This window comes from Vombatus ursinus, unplaced genomic scaffold, assembly GCF_900497805.2.
Source record: "Vombatus ursinus unplaced genomic scaffold, bare-nosed wombat genome assembly UNPS02014852.1, whole genome shotgun sequence".
NCBI lineage: Eukaryota > Metazoa > Chordata > Mammalia > Diprotodontia > Vombatidae > Vombatus > Vombatus ursinus.
The window spans coordinates 12562894-12583149 of NW_020954630.1; the positions used below are offsets into that span (position 1 = coordinate 12562894).

At 37.2% G+C, this 20256-nt stretch overlaps 1 protein-coding gene across 4 annotated transcripts in view; it reads right to left on the reverse strand.

The window, feature by feature from the left end:
• The window catches only part of DIP2C (disco interacting protein 2 homolog C), a 589927-nt gene that overhangs the window by 242890 nt on the left and 326781 nt on the right, over positions 1-20256 (reverse strand). For all 4 annotated transcript variants that reach the window (XM_027841054.1, XM_027841052.1, XM_027841051.1 and 1 more), the window contains one exon: positions 12952-13062. In XM_027841054.1, the coding sequence (XP_027696855.1) occupies positions 12952-13062 (111 nt within the window). The remainder of the gene's footprint in view (positions 1-12951; positions 13063-20256) is intronic.

Consider the following 20256-nt stretch of genomic DNA (forward strand, 5'->3'; position numbering starts at 1 on the left):
TATATTTTTAAACAAGTCATAAGCAAGGGAACCTATAAGTGGGTAATAATAAAAATTGGAAATCCATCCATTTGTGTATGAATGTAGAAGTTATCCAAAAACATTTTAAAAAATCTTTCCAAGAACATATATAACATTAATGAGATCTGCTGATATCACTAATGTGGCATGTACTGTGAATAGCAGTGAAGGTTGAAATATAAGAAAATTGGTCTTAAAACTACAGACAGGGAACAGCAGAGAAACCAAATACATCCTCCTCAAAACTGATACAGAAGATTGCCTTCTTGTTGGACTTAAGAGAAAAGGGATAGTCATTTTTCTATCTATGAGAATCAAAGAAGATATGGTACCCCAAAGCATTCCAGACTGCATATGAAAAGACAAGGAAGTACCAATTTCTGTCAGGTTATAAACTATGTTTGGAATAAATGATCTTAATTTGGTCTGCCTGGATGCAACAAGATATTGACAAACGGGAGGAAAAAAGTCTAATATATAAACTAAGGGGCTGTCTTATCAGTAAATATCACTTGTATACACATCAAATATCTTTAATATTGTCATGTGTATCCTGTTTCCACCAATGATGGTGACAATTTATTTTTAACTTAAAGGACAAGTGCTCATTCCAAATTTCCATGGCCAAAAAATCCATCTCTCTATGGTTAGCATGGTGATGGGGCTCTCTAAACTTGACCACTTGGACAACAAATATATAAACACAAGGCCCAAAGTTGAGGCCTTTCAAAGTTTGTAGGACCAGTCAAGACATCTACTCCAATGGCATAGCCTTAGGAACCCACAGTTTCAGAGTACAATTTTAACATATAATCCAGAAATATCAAGGGAATTAAATATTATAATCCAGGCAAAGAGCTAATAGAGAAACATAACAAGAGCATATTTTTAAAAAAAAGGTACAGATTTTAAAGGATTAATTAATTCAGGAAGCATGGCAAAGAGCATTCAACTTTCTTTATTGGAAAAGGTTAACTCAGTGAGTTAGAATACCATGCTGCTGAGGGCAAGTCAAAGGTTCCATTAACATGTGAGTCAGTTGGCCTCACTGTCTTTCATGTTCACAGACTGTACCCTTCACGGGCCAGTTGGCTCATAAATACTTCCTGCTGCTTACAAGTGGGAGTGGCTGTTAGGAACTCTGGGTTGTTCACATATATCACTATTACTAAAAACAGAAACTAAGTCACTTAAAAGCCATGGATGGTGGAGTAATAGCATCACCTTCATTGATAAAGGGGAGATCATTATTGGAAAGGGACAATATAACAGAAAGGAAACCCTAATCATGACCTAGAGAACTGTGAGGACACAATTTAACAACACATTTTAAACACAATTTAAAAACCAGATGAGGGGGGCAGCTAGGTGGCACAGTGGATACAGGACGGGCCCTGGAGTCAGGAGGACCTGAGTTCAAATGTGGCCTTAAACACTTGACACTTGCAAGCTGAGTGACCCTGGGCAAATCACTTAACCCTGTTGCGTAGCCAAAAAAAAGGGGGGGGAGAGTAAAAACCAGATGAGGAAAGCAACCAAAAAATGCCACAGAGAAAAATGATGTAGCAGTAACTGGACAAAAGGCTTCTCGAAAATTAGTTCAACATGAGGACATATGCTCAACCTTCCGAGGTTGGTAGTTGGGATGGGTTATGAAAAATGTGAGAGAGAGAGAGAGAGAGAGAGAGAGAGAGAGAGAGAGAGAGAGAGAGTGTGTGTGTGTGTGTGTGTGTGTGTGTGTGTGTTAGGAGATAGAGGGGATGGAGGAGCAGAGGGCAGGCAGACATAAATAACATTCATGCACATTATAACTTGTATTTCTACTTTGTGACCTTGGAGACTTTGTATTTGAATTAATCCACATTTGTGCCACACTATCTTAATGGCAAAACACCAGAAAGCAGAATGTGAGAATCAAGGCAAGAGGTAATGAGGGCCAGAATAGGGTGAACACATTGGGAATGCTAAGGAAATATCACATGTGAGAAATACTCCGGACTCAGAATAGAGGAGCTGGTGAAGTTTAGGACACGTGGGATGAAGACAAGGACTCGATGATGAGTATAGACTTGTGTATAGTATGTGCAACTGGGGGAATAATGGTATCATTGACAAAGAGGGAACTTGGGAAGAGGAGCAGAATTTCAGATGGAAATGATACATTTAGTTTTAAGCAAGCTGAGGTTGAGATGCCAGTGGGGCAGGCAGGTGGAGATGGTATCTAGCAATGCTAAACAACCTATGAATTTGAAGAGAGAGAGGTCAAGGCTATAGATATAGGTTTAAGTTTTGGAGTTGTCTGAATCAACATAAAAGGAAGAGAGGCAAGAAGAGGGGAGGGAAGTGGGAGGGAGAAGAGGAGTGATTAAGAGAGGGGAAGAGAAGCAATCACCCAATAAAAGCCTAGAGCAACTGTTAGATAGCTACAGTCCTGGGATAACTTCTTTCACTTCCTGTTTCATAGCCAACTTCAAAAACTTCCACATGCTCTGTTCCTACCATAAGTCTTCTAGCTTAAGTAGGTAAAAGAGATGAAATTCTGGGCATCCTTTTTCAGGTGGTTAGGGAAGATTTATGTTCCCTTATGGGCATAAAAACCTCCAAACACACTGCCCACTCCAACCACAATTACAGCATTATAATTACAATTATTTCTATTTCTAATATAATTCTTCTACTAATAAAAGCATTTCTCTCTCAGAATATAACTTCTGACTTAAAGGCATGTGCAACCATTCATCTGATTTGTCTTTGTCCCTACCTTATATCCTCCTCATAGCCTACATCCAAAACCCAGACCTTTGGGGTTCCCCCTTACCACTGTTCTATCTTCAAATTCCCAGTAACACACGTTAAAATGTAATTAAAAGATGACACCAAAAGTTTCCCCAAATCATTTCCATTGAAATAAAATATTCTGTTTAAAGGAAGATGAGTTATGATTACTTATTCATGATGAACAGATTTTTAATTAGACCATGTCTAGGATACTGTTTTTAGTTCCAGGTGTCTCGTCTGAGGGAAAATTTTGACAAATGAGAATGTGACCATTGGTAGGAAATTCATTGGAGAGAAGGCTAGAGATCATGGCATATAGTGATTACGAGAAGGAACTGAGGATGTTTAGTCTGATGAAGAGAAGACTTATGTGGGCCATGGCACTACCAAAATAATTAAAGGACCGTTGATGTAGGGGAGGGACTAGATTTGTATTGCCTGGCCCCAGAGGTAGAATAGAAACAAGGTATAGAAACCACAGAGGCAATTTTGAAAATAGCATGAGGAAAGAATCTCTAACAGAGCTGTCCAAAAGTCCATAGAACTGCCTCTGGAGATAGGGAGCTGATTATCATTGGAGGTATTAAAGAACAGGCCAGATGACAGCTTGACAAGCATGTCATTGATAGGGATACCTTTTCAGTTAAGACAACCAAAAGAAAGGGTCCATATACTCCAAAATCTTCATAGTAGCACTTTTTTTCCAATTACAAAGAACTGGAAATAAAGCAGATGCCCATTGAGTAGGGGTTGTTTAAACAAATTACGATACATGAATGTAATGAAATCATACTGTGTTGTAAGAACCAAAGAATATAATGATTATCTTTATAATGGAAAGACTTAGATGCACAGTTACAAAATGAAGTAAGTAGAGTCAAGAAACCACATGTGCAAGTATAACAATGCAAACTTAAAAAAAAACTACTACAAAACAACAGAAAATAAATGGTGAAACATTACAAATAACAAACTTGGCCCCAAAGAAGAGATTTGAGAAGACATTTTCTCCTACTCCTTTGCATAGGTAGAGTGTAGGAGACCTTGGGGGTGTGGGGCACAGCGCATATTACTGATTTTTTCATTGTATTGATAGATTTTGGTGATTTCCACCCCATTCCCCGCATTGTTTTTTCTTTTTAAAGTTCTTTGTCTTAAGGTGGCTCTTTGGGGAGTGAAAAGTGGAAGGATATAGGACAACTTTAGGCAATATAAAAGCAAAAGAAAACAATAAAGTTTTACTTTCTTAGGGATTTGTTGACCTGTGAGGTCTCTTCCAACTCTGAGATTCTGTAATATGTTTATGGGATTACACTCAAGCCCTTCTCCTCTCACCCAGATGGTGTTTTTCAAGGAAAAATCAGTATGATGAGTATAAATAATCTGTCAGTCTATACAAGAGCATTAGTTTAAAGAGTTTATTAAAAAAGAAGTGGCTGTTGCAGATCTTCTGCATTGCTATATACATCAGATGCTCTCAGTTCATTCTAGGTAATCAATACATGGAAATGAATGAGGTCTCATATTTAAGAAGAATAAATGCTCCATTTGTGCTTGGAGATAAGTAGATTCATTATCCAGCTTGTGAGGCATTTCAATTAAGCTGTCTGGTGACATTAAGCAAAACTAAGTAAATCTTGTAGCCCTGCTTCCCTTCTCTGCTGCAGTAGTTTATATTTTATTCAGTTTGAGCCTTTCATTCCTGATGGCCTAAAAGTGTCCATCTACTAAGGAAAAGGAGATATTTAAAGCCAGTCTAGTGTAGCAGTGAAATAAATTTAGGGATCATTACATTACCAGGAAAGAATTTATTTAGCACTTCTTGTATTTGCAGTCCGGCAAAGTAGCAGAAGCAGTTAGATTTCTCCACACGATTTGAAAAAGGCTTGAAAATGATGGTAAACCACTTTGCAAGTCAGATATGGATAAATAAATGGTGAATAACTTCTGCTTTTACAACCATTTATTAAAAATCCAGCACTATAAGCCTGGGATAATATCAGCCTTTATTTCTGCTCATTCCTTCTTGCTAGCGTCCCCCTTCTCTATCACTATATGTGTGAATTCCCACCCCACCTCCACCTCTACCAGGTCTCTTTTTTTCCCTAGTCAGTGACAACTGTCAGGCTCCTTTAGGGAATTCACAAGACCAGAGGATTTCGAGCAGGAAGAGATCTTCATAATCATCCAGTCAAAACTGCTATTTTTTTTTAAAACAATAAAAGTTAAAACAACTTTAAAAAATCATTTTTCTTTCCCTCCTACTCATCATCACCACTGGGGGGGGGGGAATTGTAAAAAAAAAAAAAGCACAGTCAGGCAAAACAAATTGCGGCACTGACTATATCTAGAGAATAGGTCTCATTATACATCTTGAATCTATCGCCTTTCTGGCAGAAGGTGGGCAAAATGCTGCATCATCAGATCTTCGGAATCCTGTTGGGGCATTGTGTCGATCAGTGTTCTTAAGCCTTTCAAAGTTTGAGCCAATCTTCTGTCTTCAAATTCAGATAGTGTACTACTATAGCATGAGTTTAGCAGCCTTCTGAATGAACTTAATGAGCAAGGCTGGACCAAGCCCTAATGATAAGGTACTTTGTGCCATAAAATACAGACTTGTTGTTCCCTTTCATGCAGGGTTCTTACACAGAACAAATGAGATAATGTATTTAAGGCATTTTGTAACTGAAGAGGGCTATATGGATGATTGCTGCTGCCAATGGAAGGGGCTGGGAGCCTGTCTCAGAGGCTGTCAGTTAGCAGCAACAACTGCTAGAACCCATCAGTGACACTCGGCTTTTCCATAAATGCAGATAGAAATTGTCTTCTTATGACTGACAGCTAACCACAGTTCCCCTAGCCTTTGAATCATAAACCTATTGCACTTTGTATTCTGAACTCATCCTTTTCTCGATTCTCTTAACCAGGAAGGAAATTTAAATTTTAGTTTCCCATCATGTCATTCTGGATCTCAGTTTCCTCCTCTGCAAAATGAGTGGGCTAGACTCTACATTATCTGAAATTATTTCCAGGTATAACATTCTGTGTCTCTGACTGTTTGGTAAAGTGAGATTTCACTGTAATTCCAGGAGGTAAGGAACATTCCTAGTATGTAGCAATATAAACTGCTCTCTGGTTTTCTGATGCTTCTAATAACATAATGATGATAGTGCTTTCTGGTGAGCTGGAATCTGATGTGTTGTTCAAATAAGGCTGCACAGCCTGCCCCTGGCTTTATGAACTCTCTGGGAAAGCACAGAAATCACCCTATATGCAGAACGGTGTGAATTCTCAGCTCTCACCTGGGATCCTAACCCTCCCATAATATTATGTTGATATGGCAAGGGCATTAAAATGAAGCATGGATCACATGCTCCCAGATGAACTGGCGTGGGCATTTTTTATATTGTGGTTGCTTCCTGCAAGGTCATACACCAGACCAGATGATAGACCCATCAACAATAAGCTAGCCTGACAAGAAGAGAGACAGGTAACAGCCCTGATTACAATATCAACACATGAGCTGATGAAATATTTTTACAGAGCCTGCTTTATTACCTGGAAGATAGGACCCAAAGGGTAACTCTTCTCAGTCCTTGGTTCTTACCTATCACACTCTCATTATATGGATCCTCTGCATTAATCTGTATCTGGGAGGTCATCTGAAAACATGACTTCACATTATCCATTTATTGAATACCAGCTTCCATATTCCTTTTTGTTTCTGTGAATAGTACAGAACTTAAATTTCCTCAGAGATGCCAACCAGCTAGACACTAAAAAAGGGATATTTCTTTTCATTCCATTTCTCTCCTCAACCATTGTGATCTCTGCCCATTCCACAACATACCTGACTTCAAGGAGCTCTAGAGATCAGATAATAGCGATACATTGAAGAATTTTTTAACTACCACAAAAATCAGAAAATCAACAGAAGGCTGGTGGTAGTGATTGTTTTTAGGGAAGCTGCACTGCCATTCCCATTCCCTCATCATTTCCATCATTTCAATAAAATTTCAATTCAAAAAGCATTTATTAAAGGGGAAGTGTAGGTGGCTTGAGAACAGAAAGGTTTGAAAGAGTGGGTCAAATAATAAATCATAGAAACAGAGAATAAGTATCATAAAATAATGATAACAATGACATAACAGATTAAGACTGGGGGTGGGGGGGGGAGAGGCAGAACTAAAACAGCCCTCAAAGGAAAATTTCTCTCTTACTACAGTGGAAAGAGCAGTGACTCCAGAATCCAAGGATACGATTTCATAATCCACCTCTGAAAGTTTCTATCTGTGTGATTCTGGGTAAATCATTTGACCTCCCTGTGTCTCAGTGTTCTCATCTAAATAAAAAAAAGACAGTAGGGGATAGAGCTAGATGGTCTTCTCCAATTCTCATCTATGATTCTATGATTCTATGATCCTATGAATTGAGTACAAGAGAGAGTCAGTCAGTCACATATACAGTTTCTACTTTCTGATTTGGGTACAATAACGGAATCAACATTACCAACGTCACAGAAATTCACCATGTCTGTGACTCCCTTGACCAAAATGTCCTTCCCTGGCCAATAGTCACATATATGTGCTGTCACCTTATTTATTAGAAAATAAATACCCTCAGGGCAGGACCTGTTTCACTTTTATGCTTGCATTCTCAGAGCTTAACACATTGTAAATGATTTTTGTATTTGTTCTTTTGTTTTAAAAAAAACTGATCCTTTTTTGATAAAGTAATATAAATTAAATATAAAGCAAAGCCTATGTGTCAATTTTCTAATAAATATATGAAGCCATAAAAACAACTTAGCTCTCCATGCATCTGCCATGCTGAATTTCCCATTTTTCCATTAAAAAAAGAAGTACAGTCTGTTAGCCAGAGTAAAGATGTGCTTGACATCCTGCCTTTGCCACTTCCACGTTACATGACCTTAAGGAAAGTCACCAAACATTCTGGTGACTCAGGTTCTTTATCTGTAAAATGGAGGTATTAATACTTGCACTAGCTACTTCATAGGGTTAATATAATCAAATGACAGAATGAATATAAAGTGCTTATTAAGCAAACTCAAGTAAAACTAAACCAAAAGATACAGACACACAAATTTTGAAAGTGTAGATTAAAATCAAACTTGTATGTCTTATACTGTGTACATACCCCAAGAGAAAAGATATTATTGCATTTCAGCAAATAATTGGAGCATTTGTAGTTTTAAAATGTACTTAAACTCCCATAGGGGGGCAATTGGTGGGAGAAGAGAGAATGGGATAAAATCTAAATGGAAGTCCATTATTATAATTTCTTAATAGCTACGGGCATTTTCAAATTGATAAGTGATCAAAAGAAACGAACAGGCAGTTTTTTCAAAGAAAGAAATTCAAACTATCAATAACCAGATGAAAAAAATGTACCAAATCATTACTAATTAGAGAAACACTAATTAAAGCAACTCTGAATTCGCAAAGTTGACAAAAAATGAAAATGACAAATGCAGGAAGGGTTAAGGGCGAAATGGCATACAGGTGCACTAATGGTAGAGCTGTAGAGTAGTGTAATCATTTTAGGAAGTTTGGACCCACCCCCCACAAAGGTACTAAACTGTATGTAACCTTTGACCAAGCAATACCTCTACTAGGCCAGTACCCCAAGGAGATCAAAGAAAGGGAAAAAGAACTCATAGGTACAAAAATATTTATAGTAGCTCTGTTGATAATGGCAAATAATTAGAAACTAAAGGAGTATCCACCAATTGCAGAATGGCTGAACAAATATGAAATATTTTAATACGAAAATATGAAAATAATGGAATGGTATTATGCCAAAGATGAAAGTGACAATTTTACATAAACCTGGGAAAACTTGTATGAAATGATACAGTGAAGTTAGCTGAACCAAGAAAACAATGCATAATAACAACATTGTGTATTAAAAAAACACCAATTTTGAAGACATCAGAGCTCTGATCAGTGCAAAGACCAATCCCAAACCCTGCAAAAAGGTGATGGATTCAAGATGAAGACTAAGACATACATTTTTGGACATAGCCAATGTGGAAATGTGTTTTATTCAAACATTCCTTCATTTAAACCTGTATTAAATGGCTTCTATGCATGAGACTGTGTTGGGATTGAAAGAGATGGAAATATAAATAAGAGAGGGTCACTGCTCTTGAGGAGTTTATAATCTAATAAGAGAGATATGTACAAACATAACAATAAAAAATAAATTTATGACAAAGAGCATAAGAGGGGTATCAGACTATCAGTATAAAACTCTCAAAATCTCAGAGGAAACTTTGGAGATATTTGATCCACATCTAGATTAAACTGATTATTCTCTAAAAGTGGAAAGGGCTATTCACTATTAGATAAAATTTTAACATGAAAGTAACTTATAGTTCGACAGAATGCCTGATATATAGTAGGTACTTAATAAATGCTTGATGACCTTACAAGAATGTCATTTCACATTAAATATGGTCAGAGATTTAGAACTGGAAGGGACCTACAGGTCTTCTATTCTAGACTCCTGGATTCCCCCCATTTTATAGATTAAGAAAATGAGACCCTGACAGCTAAGGGGCTAGCCCAAAGACACACAGTCACCAAGCAGAAGAGCGCACATTTAAACCCAGGTCCTTAACCCCAAATCATTGCTTTCCCTATTACACCACAGATGTCAAGGTAGGTTTACACCAATACACTAATCCTCACAGTAGCTTCTGAGCGCTAAAAATATTGTTGGGGCATATCACAAAAGGGAAAAATAATTCTCCAAAGGAATACAGTCAGATGAGAGAGGTGCAAGAATGCCTAGCTAGTTCTGTTCTCCCAAGTTCTAGACTTGAACAGTTTCCTCATTCTAAAAGGTTAATGGAATACATTATGGCATTCAAGCATGGCAGCTCTTTGGCAACTTAACTCAGAGGATTTTTCTACTTCACAGAGATGCTACTGAGAATGAATAATAAGAGTTATAAGCCAGGTCTGGGGTGAGGTGAGGAGGTGAATAAATAGAAGGAAAATGGTATTTCAGCTCTTTTCCAAAGGACTTCAACTTTTAATCCACTCACCAGGTGTATTAAAAATTTGGCAAATGGCTCGATACAGTCACTTCTCCCAATATCCTTGCTCCCTCGCCTCTATATCAAGGGTCTTTAACCTGGAATCCATGGATCCCCAAGGGATCCATAGATAGATTTCAGAGAGATTGTGAAATTTTTTAAAAAAATTTTTAATAACTATATTTCAATATGATTGATTTCTTTTGCAATCCTGTGTATTTTATTTTAGTCATTCGAAAACATTATTCAGTTTCCCTGTACCACAAAAGAAATCCATGTAACACAAAAAAGCTAAGAACCCCTGCTCTATAACATTTTTTCTCCTCTCTTACCACCATAAGTCTTTTCTCTTCTGGAATGAACAACTGGGTAAACTGAGTTATGATAGACTGTGAGGTCCTTGAGAGAAGGGATTAGCTTTTTTGCCTTTCTTTCTATTTCCAGCCCTTAGCATAGTGCCTGCCACATAGTAGGTGCTGAATAAATGCTGTTTGATTGATTTTAAAAATCATTCCCAATAGCTATTTTAAAGTATTTGAAACCTTTAAAAATAATACCATGTACATGCTAAATACAGGGAGATGATTTTACTGGTTGGTTTTTTTTTCTGGTTATGTTTATAGATATAACAATAGGAGTCTGGTTTAGAGGGCAGAAACTGAGATAAGACTTAAATTTCCTGGGTTTTCCTTTAAGGTCTCCTGAACGCGAGACATCAAGGATGCCCAGCCCTTACTCTTTTGGTAAGTCAGAAGAGGCTTCCAAGATGCCTGAAAAAGAAATGCAGGCACCATACATAGTCTTAGGTATGAGCACCAATTTTGGAAAGAGTTCTACAATCTGGGGAGAGGGGGAGAGCGAACATCTGGGAACAAAGCCTCTTTTCACATAGTTTTGGTCTTTCAGCTTTTCCAACAGTTGCCAAGATGGGAGAAGCAACGGTTAAACAGGACTTGGGCCCATCAAGGGCCCATTACCCTTTCTTTACCTAAGTGCCACGAAGCTCCTTGGTGTTCCTTGCCTTCCCTTTCAGAGGGGAAGCAGAGGCAGGAAGCTGCCAGACAGCTGCCCAGGTGGGAATGCTTGGTGGCTTCTAATGAAAGGCTTCTGGCTAATAGGGAGAAGCATTATCACTGTTCCGGTTATCACCATTCTACAGCATACTTTGATCTGATGCTCTATAATCCCAGAACAAACAAAATAGCTTATAAAGAATAGTCTTTAACAAAATTTCAGGTGGAGAAAAACATACTACCTCAGAGTTCCAACCCTCCCTCTACCCTGAGAAAAGCATCTTAAAAATCTAGATGTTAAATGTCTTACCCTACAGGAAAGCAGGGGGGGAAGGGGATAAGAGAAGAGGGAGGGATAGAAGGGAGGGCAGATTGGGGGAGGGGTAGTCAGAAGCAAAACACTTTTGAGGAAGAAGAGAGAGAACAGAATAAAGGGGGGGAATAGGATGGAAGGAAATATAATTAGCAATAGTAACTGAATATTTTTCTTTTTTTTCTTTTTTCTTCTTCTCTGATAAAGGCCTAATTTCTCAAACATATAGAGAACTGAGTCAAATTTATAAAAATGAAATGATAAAAACATATGATCAGTTTTCTAATGAAGTAATCAAAGCTATCTATGGCCATATGAAAAAATACTCTCACTACTATTAGAGAAATGCAAATTTAAACAATTCTGAGGTACTACCACCTCATACCTATTAGATTGGCTAATAGGACAGCAAAGATAAATGACAGATGTTGGAGGGAATGTGGGAAAAATGAGACGTTAATGCATTGTTGGTGGAGTTGTGAACTGATTCAACCATTCTGTAGGGCAATTTGGAACTATGCCCAGAGGTCTATAAAACCATGCATACCCTCTGACCTAGCAACACCACTACTAGGTCTGTATCCCAAAAGAGATGAAAACAAAAAGGAAAAGGACATATAGGTACACAAACATTTATAGCAACTCTTTTCTGGGGGCAAAGAGTTAAAAATTGAGGGGATGCCCATCAATTGGGGAATGGACAAACAAACTGTGGTAAGTGACTATGATGGAATATTATTGTACTAAAGGAAATGATGAGCAGGATGCTCTCAGAGAAACCTGGAAAAGACTTACATGAGCTGATGCAAAGTGAAACATGCTGTGTACAAAATAACAGCAATATTGTAGAATGATCAGCTGTGAATGACTTAGCTGTTCTCAGCAATACAACAATCCAAGACGAGTCTGAAGGACTTATGATGAAAAATGCTATCTATTCCCAGAGAAAGAACTGATGGTGTCTGAATACAGATTGAAGCATACTTTTTACTTTCAAAAAAAATCTAGATGTTGAAGCAGGGGAGGAGAGAAGTAGTTAAATTTTCATGGTAGCAAATTTTCTCCTATGAAATTCATGGATTAAATTTAGCTGAGGCCAGGTGATGACTATAATGAAATTAAAAATGCCAAGATAAGGTACTTTCAGAAGGAACATGAAAAGGGGAAAAAAAGATTTCCTGGCAACAAGTACATATGGTGTGACATTTTCAGGATGTTTTCAGATTAAAAAAAATAAAGTCTCCTTGGCAAATAAAAATAGTTTTGGTTGAAAAGGAGAAACAAAGGTATAAGATGATGTGAGTGTAGTAAAGGTAAAGAAGGTAAATATATTAGCTATAGAAATCTAAATCATCAGTAGAACTTTGTTTAGAAAAGAAACAAATCCCTAAACATTAAATTTTTCTCAAATTAGAAATAAAAATTTCTTAAATTTGCATATGTAGAATTTTCATAAATATGAACTTTGTTCATAAATATAAACAAAGGAAAAGATTGTCTTTAAGAGCAGAAGTTCTGTTGTTAAAAGAGTAATGGAATTCACCCCAGATATTCATTTGTTCCAAACAACATGTGATGAAGAAGTTAGGATCTATTTATCCCAAGATCACAGACAGCTCATCAAAAATTATCTTTAGGAAAAGGAACTCTACAAACCCTCCCCCCCAAAACTGTGATTCTATTTCTGCTCTTTGCTACATATTTAAATTTATAAGATCAGTCTGGTTCAGGCGGGAAGTGTCTCCTTAAACTCAGCACCTTACCTGATCGATAACGTTCATCCCGGGACCCTGAGGACCTGCGGCGGTGGTATCTTGAGGAGGAGGAGGGGGTAACAGGAGTCCGGCGTTCTTGTGGCAAGGCCTGATCCACCCCTAAATTCAATGGGAAAAGGAAAAGGTAGATAATTGTGAGGATTCGCTTGGAAGAATTTTCATGGAAATTGCAGTTACGCCGATTTCTACAGAAATCAATCATACTTATCCTGTGATCCAGCAGTAAGAAAGCATGAATATAATTCCCATCAGCCAAACAGGAGTCTGAGAAACAGAGAGGATGAGAGAATTGTGGCCAACAGCAGTGCCCAATTGGCGGGTAAAGAGATGGTTAATTTGAGTACTGTGGAAAACATACTTACTAAGGATAATAATATACTTAAACTTAAATAAAAATATACTTCTCACCACCTAAGGGCAGTGGGGAAAAAAAATACAACAGAGTATCCTAGTCACACATCACAAAGATACCTAATAGCAGACTTCTATTTTAGATGTTTAGTAGTCCTTCTAGGCATTTGAAGAAAATGTAAATGAAGGTACAATGAACAAAGGAAATCTATAATGTCAAGCCAAGGAATAGGAAATACAAAACATAGAGATAAAGTTTTCTTCTCTCTCATAAGCCAAATATAACTGGTTTTTTTAAATCTATAAGAAAAACATCTTTTCCAAATTATGTATAAATAACAAATACATTATTTTTTAATATGAGTCAGTCAGTTCATACTAACAAATCATGGAGGAACTGAAGGTCTAAGTGTATTCGTTCATCAGAACAGGTGTTCTTCCCAACCTTAATTTGGTTGGTTGGTACAAAAGTGTCAGTGGGGGTTTTTACCATCCTGTCCCCCATCACTTTAACCTGGTATAAGTGAGAGAGAAATTCTTTCATGAATCCTGACTCAATGAGAGGAGGAAAAGACCCATTGGAAATTATTGTGAGAGTTTGTTCCTACGGTGACCGGCCATGACATTAACTTCAAGTTAATGATAGTAATTATCATTATGATGATAATAATTTTTATTATTATTCAGGTTATAGAATCTCCCAGTGGGTTACTAGCCTTAGAGAGACAAGGTTCAATAGAATTCATACGAAAATTCAGGAAGACTTGAACTTTTGTTATTTGTTATTTCAGATTACATAGTTTTAATCAAAGGATACAAACACTCCAGGGGAATCCATGATTTCATAAATGCAGGTATTTCCCTTAAACGATGCATGTTAAGGAGGCTGACACTCACAGTGTGATTTGCCCTGAAATTTCTGGTTCTGGGTAGTGGTGGGGAAAGAGCTCCCCTAATTCACAGCACTTCATTCTAAGGCTGTCTCTATTTTCCCTTCTTCCTTGTGTCTTCCCCTTCCCCGAGCCAAATTTCCACTGTCACTAACAGGTGAATTTTCAAACCCCACTGGTGCATTAGAAAGTACGTGTTTGTTCCATAAAATGGCTCTTGGATATATTAGCTATGTTGATGCTATGTTGACACAATACCAGTGAGAATGTCAGGCTGAAGCCACAGAGAATGAATCTCCTACAGTGTTTGAGTTTCTCTACCACGGAGTTGTAAATGAGGCAGAGTTGCAAAGAAAACCAACAGGGCAATATCATACAAGAACTCTACTAACACCTGAAACATTTCAGTTGAAGGATGATTGTATCAAGGAGAAGTATTTGTTCCCCCTTGGGACTATACACAAACTCAAGACAGAGGGAGGAAGGGAAAGAAATGAAGGAAAGAATGGGAAAAGGGAAAGAACAGAAGGGAAAAATATAAACCATTCTTGATTGGAAACAATTTATAACTTCCAAACAAGTGCTCCAGTTGAAGAATTCAAAAGAAAATTGAGAGAGGGGAAAGGAGAGAGCCAGAGTCAGAGAGCCAGAGCCAGAGAGAGACAGAGAAAGGGTGCGAAGGAAAGAAACTCAACAATGGAAACCATTAATCAGCCAAGTTAAATTCTAAACCCTACATCACTGGGAATCTGGATATGTTCAAGAAGGAAATAAAAACCTAAAGGCCCTTCAGTCAGGTATACTTTCTTCCTTGTGTCTTTAAGTTGGAGAAAAGAGACAATTATTTCCTATTCAATCTAAGTTTAAAGGCTGTGACACCAGTAAATGTAGTGTAAGATTTCATGAATGCTATGCTCTGGGTAGACAGTATCTGCGTCACTGGAAAATATGTAAACCACATAGTTACCATAAGAACATGGCAGATATGTCTGAGCCTATAAATTTCCACAGAATAATGCTAACAATATGTTTAAACCAGAACAGATCACCATGTCTGATGACCTGGCAGAAGTGACCACCTTTGGAAGATTCAGGATGCCATCTATGCCAGAAAACATCTGTAGTCAACTTTAAACATAAAGGGACAATCAGGATTTCTGAACTAAAATGTCAAAAAGCACACACTCAGAATCATGGTTATCTATACACTAAAGAGAACAAAAATGGTGAGGAACATAAAGTGATCATCACAGTATGCATTTCCAATAGCACAATCATTGTGAGGATTGGCCAGGCACATGACCTTGAACTTAACCTTAACCTTCATTTTCTAACCTTACACCCTGAATCATAAGGGAACCACCAAATTAGAGTTTTTCAAACTGTGTGCTAAGGAACCACTGAATTCACCAGAAATGGGCTCAGTTAGACATTTTATACACAGGGCCAGACTTTAGGAGATTTTTTTTTCAAACTTTATCTGCCAATATGACTTATGAATACTGCTCTCCTGCCTTCTTACATCTCTAAATTACTATCATCTTTACCTTAAAGGTATATATTTATTCTTAAAGTCAGTGCCAGAAAGAAATAATAAACAGGTGAAAAGGGTACCATATTTAATGATGTGAATAGGTCATATTATGTATTCTTTTAATGTTCACAAAGAACTTTACATACAGTATCTCAGTTGACACTATTTGATTTGCTGTTGTACACATAAGAAGACAAAAAGGAAAGTAAGAAATTATTATAAATTAAAATATAATTTCTATGACCTTACTACTCTGACAATACCTATTCTTATGTTATTTCAAGATAAGCAAAAATATGCATCACCACCCTACCCTTACCTCGTAAGGTAATATTGATTTGTGCCTACAGACTCCTATAAATTCCATTTGCCTCCATCTGCCCAATGTGTGTGCTGGCTTACTAAATTTGCATTTAATCAAGGTTCTGGAAATCAGTGTTCATTTTTTTAAATGATTTCAATAAGCAATTCCTTAAAGCCTAGGTTGTGGCTTTACTCCTAGTTGACTTGGTGTTTCAGTAAGTGCTCCCTTGATTAGAAGACAGAGAGCCAGAGCTTATAGTGAGTTCACACTGTGGGAATTTGAACTATCAGTTCCTGTATCATTCTCCTGCCCCACAAGAAGTCACAGTGAGAGAATTAGACTATGCAACATGCGCAACTTACAGGAGAATAAATGTAGTGACATTCAGTGCTTAAGACTGAGCAGAATACCTCCCCTCACTTAAAAAAAAAAAGAGAGAAATGTTTTTGAGCAGCTTTTGTCTCTATCTGAATTTAATTTGGATAAAGAGCCAGAAAATGAACCATCAGCACCTTGAGTATTGACAGGAAATTTCACTAATCATTCCATCATCTATTCTACTGATATATTCAGTAAGCACACTTTCTGGCCAAGTGTCAGAAGTCCATTTTGTATTCTTGATCAAGAATATGGCTTAACCGGGATATAAATACTTCAACACTTTTGTTGATAGAAGATAACAAATCAGGCTAGCCAATCACTACCTCTCAGAGAGTTGGTGACAGCCCCAGGAGAGAGCCTCAAAGAGGCATTTTAGAATGAGGTAGAGAGTTATTCACACCTCAGTTAGCAGTGAGAACAGACTCTTTAAGAGGGAACAGCAGGAGAAATACAGACTTACTAGTGTCTGTGAGTGCTGGGCCAAACCATTTGTGGTATTCATGCCCATTTGTAATTGGGATTTCTTCTATATTTCCTGTAGCAATCTGTTCTGGGGAAAATATCAGGCTGAGTCACAGACTGGCCATGTTTTAAATTACTAACAATTACCTATTTGAATGCTGTTTCTTCCTCTCTCCCAGGGCTTTACCTCGTCTCTTGAATTTTATCTAGAGAAAATACAATGTATTTCTATATCACTAGAGGAGCCATAGGTTACAGGTTTCCTTCAGCTGAAGACCACAGTCTGCGAAGTCTACGTATGCAAGGTATTGAATGTTCTCTTGCTTACTTGTAGTGTAAAAAAGAGAATCTAACCTATCAGATTGGCCAATATGACAAAACAGGAAAATGATAAATGTTGGAGAAGATGTGGGAAAATTGGAACACTAATGCACTGTTGGTAGAGTTGTGAAATGATCCAACCATTTTGGAGAGCAATTTGGAACTATGCCCAAAGAGCTATAAAAATGTGCATACCCTTTGACCCAGCAATAGCACTTCTAGGGCTATATTCCAGAGAGATCATACAAATGGGAAAAGGACTCACATGTACAAAAATATTTATAGCAGCTCTTTTTGTGGTGGCAAAGAATTGGAAATTAAGAGGATGCCCATCAATTGGGGAATGGCTGAGCAAGTTGTGGTATATGAATGTAATGGAATATTATTGTGCTATAAGAAATGATGAACAGGCTGACTTCAGAAAAACCTGGAAAGACTTGTATGGTGTGATGCTGAATGAAGTGAGCAGAACCAGGAGAACGTTGTAACAGGAACAGCCACGTTGTGCAATGACTAATATTGAGAGACTTAACCCTTCTCAGAAATGCAAGGATCTAAAATATCTCCAAAGTCCTCATGATAGAAAATGTTATCTACATCCAAAGAAAGAACTATGGAGTTTGAATGCAGATCAAAGCATACTATTTGCTGTTTCTTTTCTTTTGTTGTGTTTTGTTTCCTCTTTCTGGTGGTTCCTCTTATTAGTTCTAATTCTTACTTACAACATCACTAATGTGAAAATATGTTTAATAGGAATGTATATGTATAGCCTATATCAAATTGCATGCCGTCTTGGGGAGGGAGGTGGGGAGGCAGGGGGAGAAAATTTTAAAGCTCAAAAGCTTATGGAAGTGAATGCTGATAATTCAAAATAAATTAAGATTTAAAACAATAAATGCTAAGTGAAATAAAAAAGAGAGAATCTAATTTTGTTCACTTTGCAAACTGCATCCTTCCAAAGAGGAATAGAGAGGGGAGAGAAGAGCAAAATAAGCTGAAACAGAAGAAGGAGTGGTACATCTGAATTATGCTTCTGCTCTTGAGCAAAGAGTACAAACACCACTACCACCACACGAATAGACTGCCCTCTTTATTCTTCTAGTTTCTTGGGAAGTACTAATAAAAAAAGCTCACATTGTTATACTGCTCAAAAGTTCACAACACACTTTCCTCACAACTTTGTGAGAAAACAACATTATTATCAAAATATTGAAAATATCATTATCCCCATTTTACTGATTAGGAAACTGGTTTGCCCATATTCACATAGTGAGCAAGTGATGGACTGGGGACTTAAAACAGATCTTCTGAGATTTCCCTCTATGGTGTGGTGCACGTGGGGTAGGGAAGAAGCAGGGGGCATCTACCCTTCCAGCCAGATCACCAACTGTGGAAATCAACAAGGTGATAGATCTATTAAGAGTTGTACTTTCAAAGAAATCTAGAAAGACCATTATGAAATAATACAAAATGAAAAAAGTCAAAGTAAAAATGAATGGGCAAAAAATTCTGATTTGTGGGGCCTTAGTGGGAATGACTGAAAAGCTCTATTTTATGCATTGAAATTAATTTAACTGTAAATAGTTGCTAAGCAAATTTAATCAGCTATACTGTTTAATATTGTTTTTAACAAATCATTTAATTAAAAAAATTTTTAAAACACTTTAAACCTAAAAAGAAAGAGTTGTACTTTGTTCTGGTAGACCTATATATAGGAGTAGTAAGTATGTTCAATTCTAGGTGCCACATATGAGGAAGGAATTTTTGGAAGCTAGAGAATGTCTAGAGAATGGCAAATAGAAGAGTCACAAGTCTCAAATATATGATCTACAAGGACTGTTGGAAAGAACTGAGGATATTTAACCTACAGAAGAAAGGGCTCATGAGTGACATGATCATTATCCTCAACTATATGAAGGAAATGGGAACGTTTGGTCTGAGAAGAGAAGGCTTCATAGGAACATGCTGGTTATTTTCAAGTATATGAAGAAATTGGAGATACTTGGAAAAAGAAATGCTCAAGGAGGACATGAAATTGCTTTCAAACTATCAGACAGAAAAGAGACTAGACGAGTTTTTTGGACCCAGAAGGTAGAACTGGGAGCAACTGATAGATGTTTCAGAGAAGCAGACTTGGGTTCACGTCAGGAAAAAATTCTTAACACCTAAAACTGTTCAAAAGTAGAATTGGCTGCTTGCAAGGTAGAGGATTCCTTCTCACTAGACTTCTTCATGCAAAAACTGAATAGATGGTATATTACAGTTTCTTCTCTAGGCAAAGAAAGGGACTAGATGGATGTGATCTCTACTAATTCTGTGTTTCTGTGACCATCCTTAAGTTGAACACTTGTGTGTTATGCTATGTTATGGCTTTTGTATCTCCAATTACCATAGCAACAAATTATTCCACATCAATACTCAAAATGCCTCACTGGGCAATGACTTAGCTTATGAGGACTTCTGCAGCAAGGAGCTTTAGTGAGTACCTTCTTTAATAACTACTTCAATGTTGAAAAGTTTCAAAACCGAAAAGTTTATCTAAATCCCAAGAAGAAAGTTGAATGAATGAATATTCTAGGATGGTGCCAAACACCACACAAAAAAGGAGAAGCACTCCAGCATTCTTGTTGACAGTTTTTGTAGAGTAAGTGATATTTTACAGACCAGCACTTAGAACAAATACAAGCTATTTAAGACACGTGTCATAAAATGTTCTTAGTGTTTATCTGGGTGAGAAAAGTTATGCTATTTATTGATAGTAATAGACTGCATTATGTAATTAGTAATAGACTGCATTATGCCACTGCAGTACATGGTATAGAAACAGTAAGGACTTAATTACAAAAACATACTTTGTACTAATAAAATTTCACCAAGAAGAAAGATAAGTGCACTGGTTTCCACCTCATATATTCGTAAGGCTAATCAGTTAGAACAGTTAATGGAATATGGTGTAGGAAATTTAAAAAGTGAGAACAGGACAAGCACCACACGATGCTAAGGTACCTTAAGTATTTCTCCTTCTTTCAAGTATTAGTCTCAATTTGCAA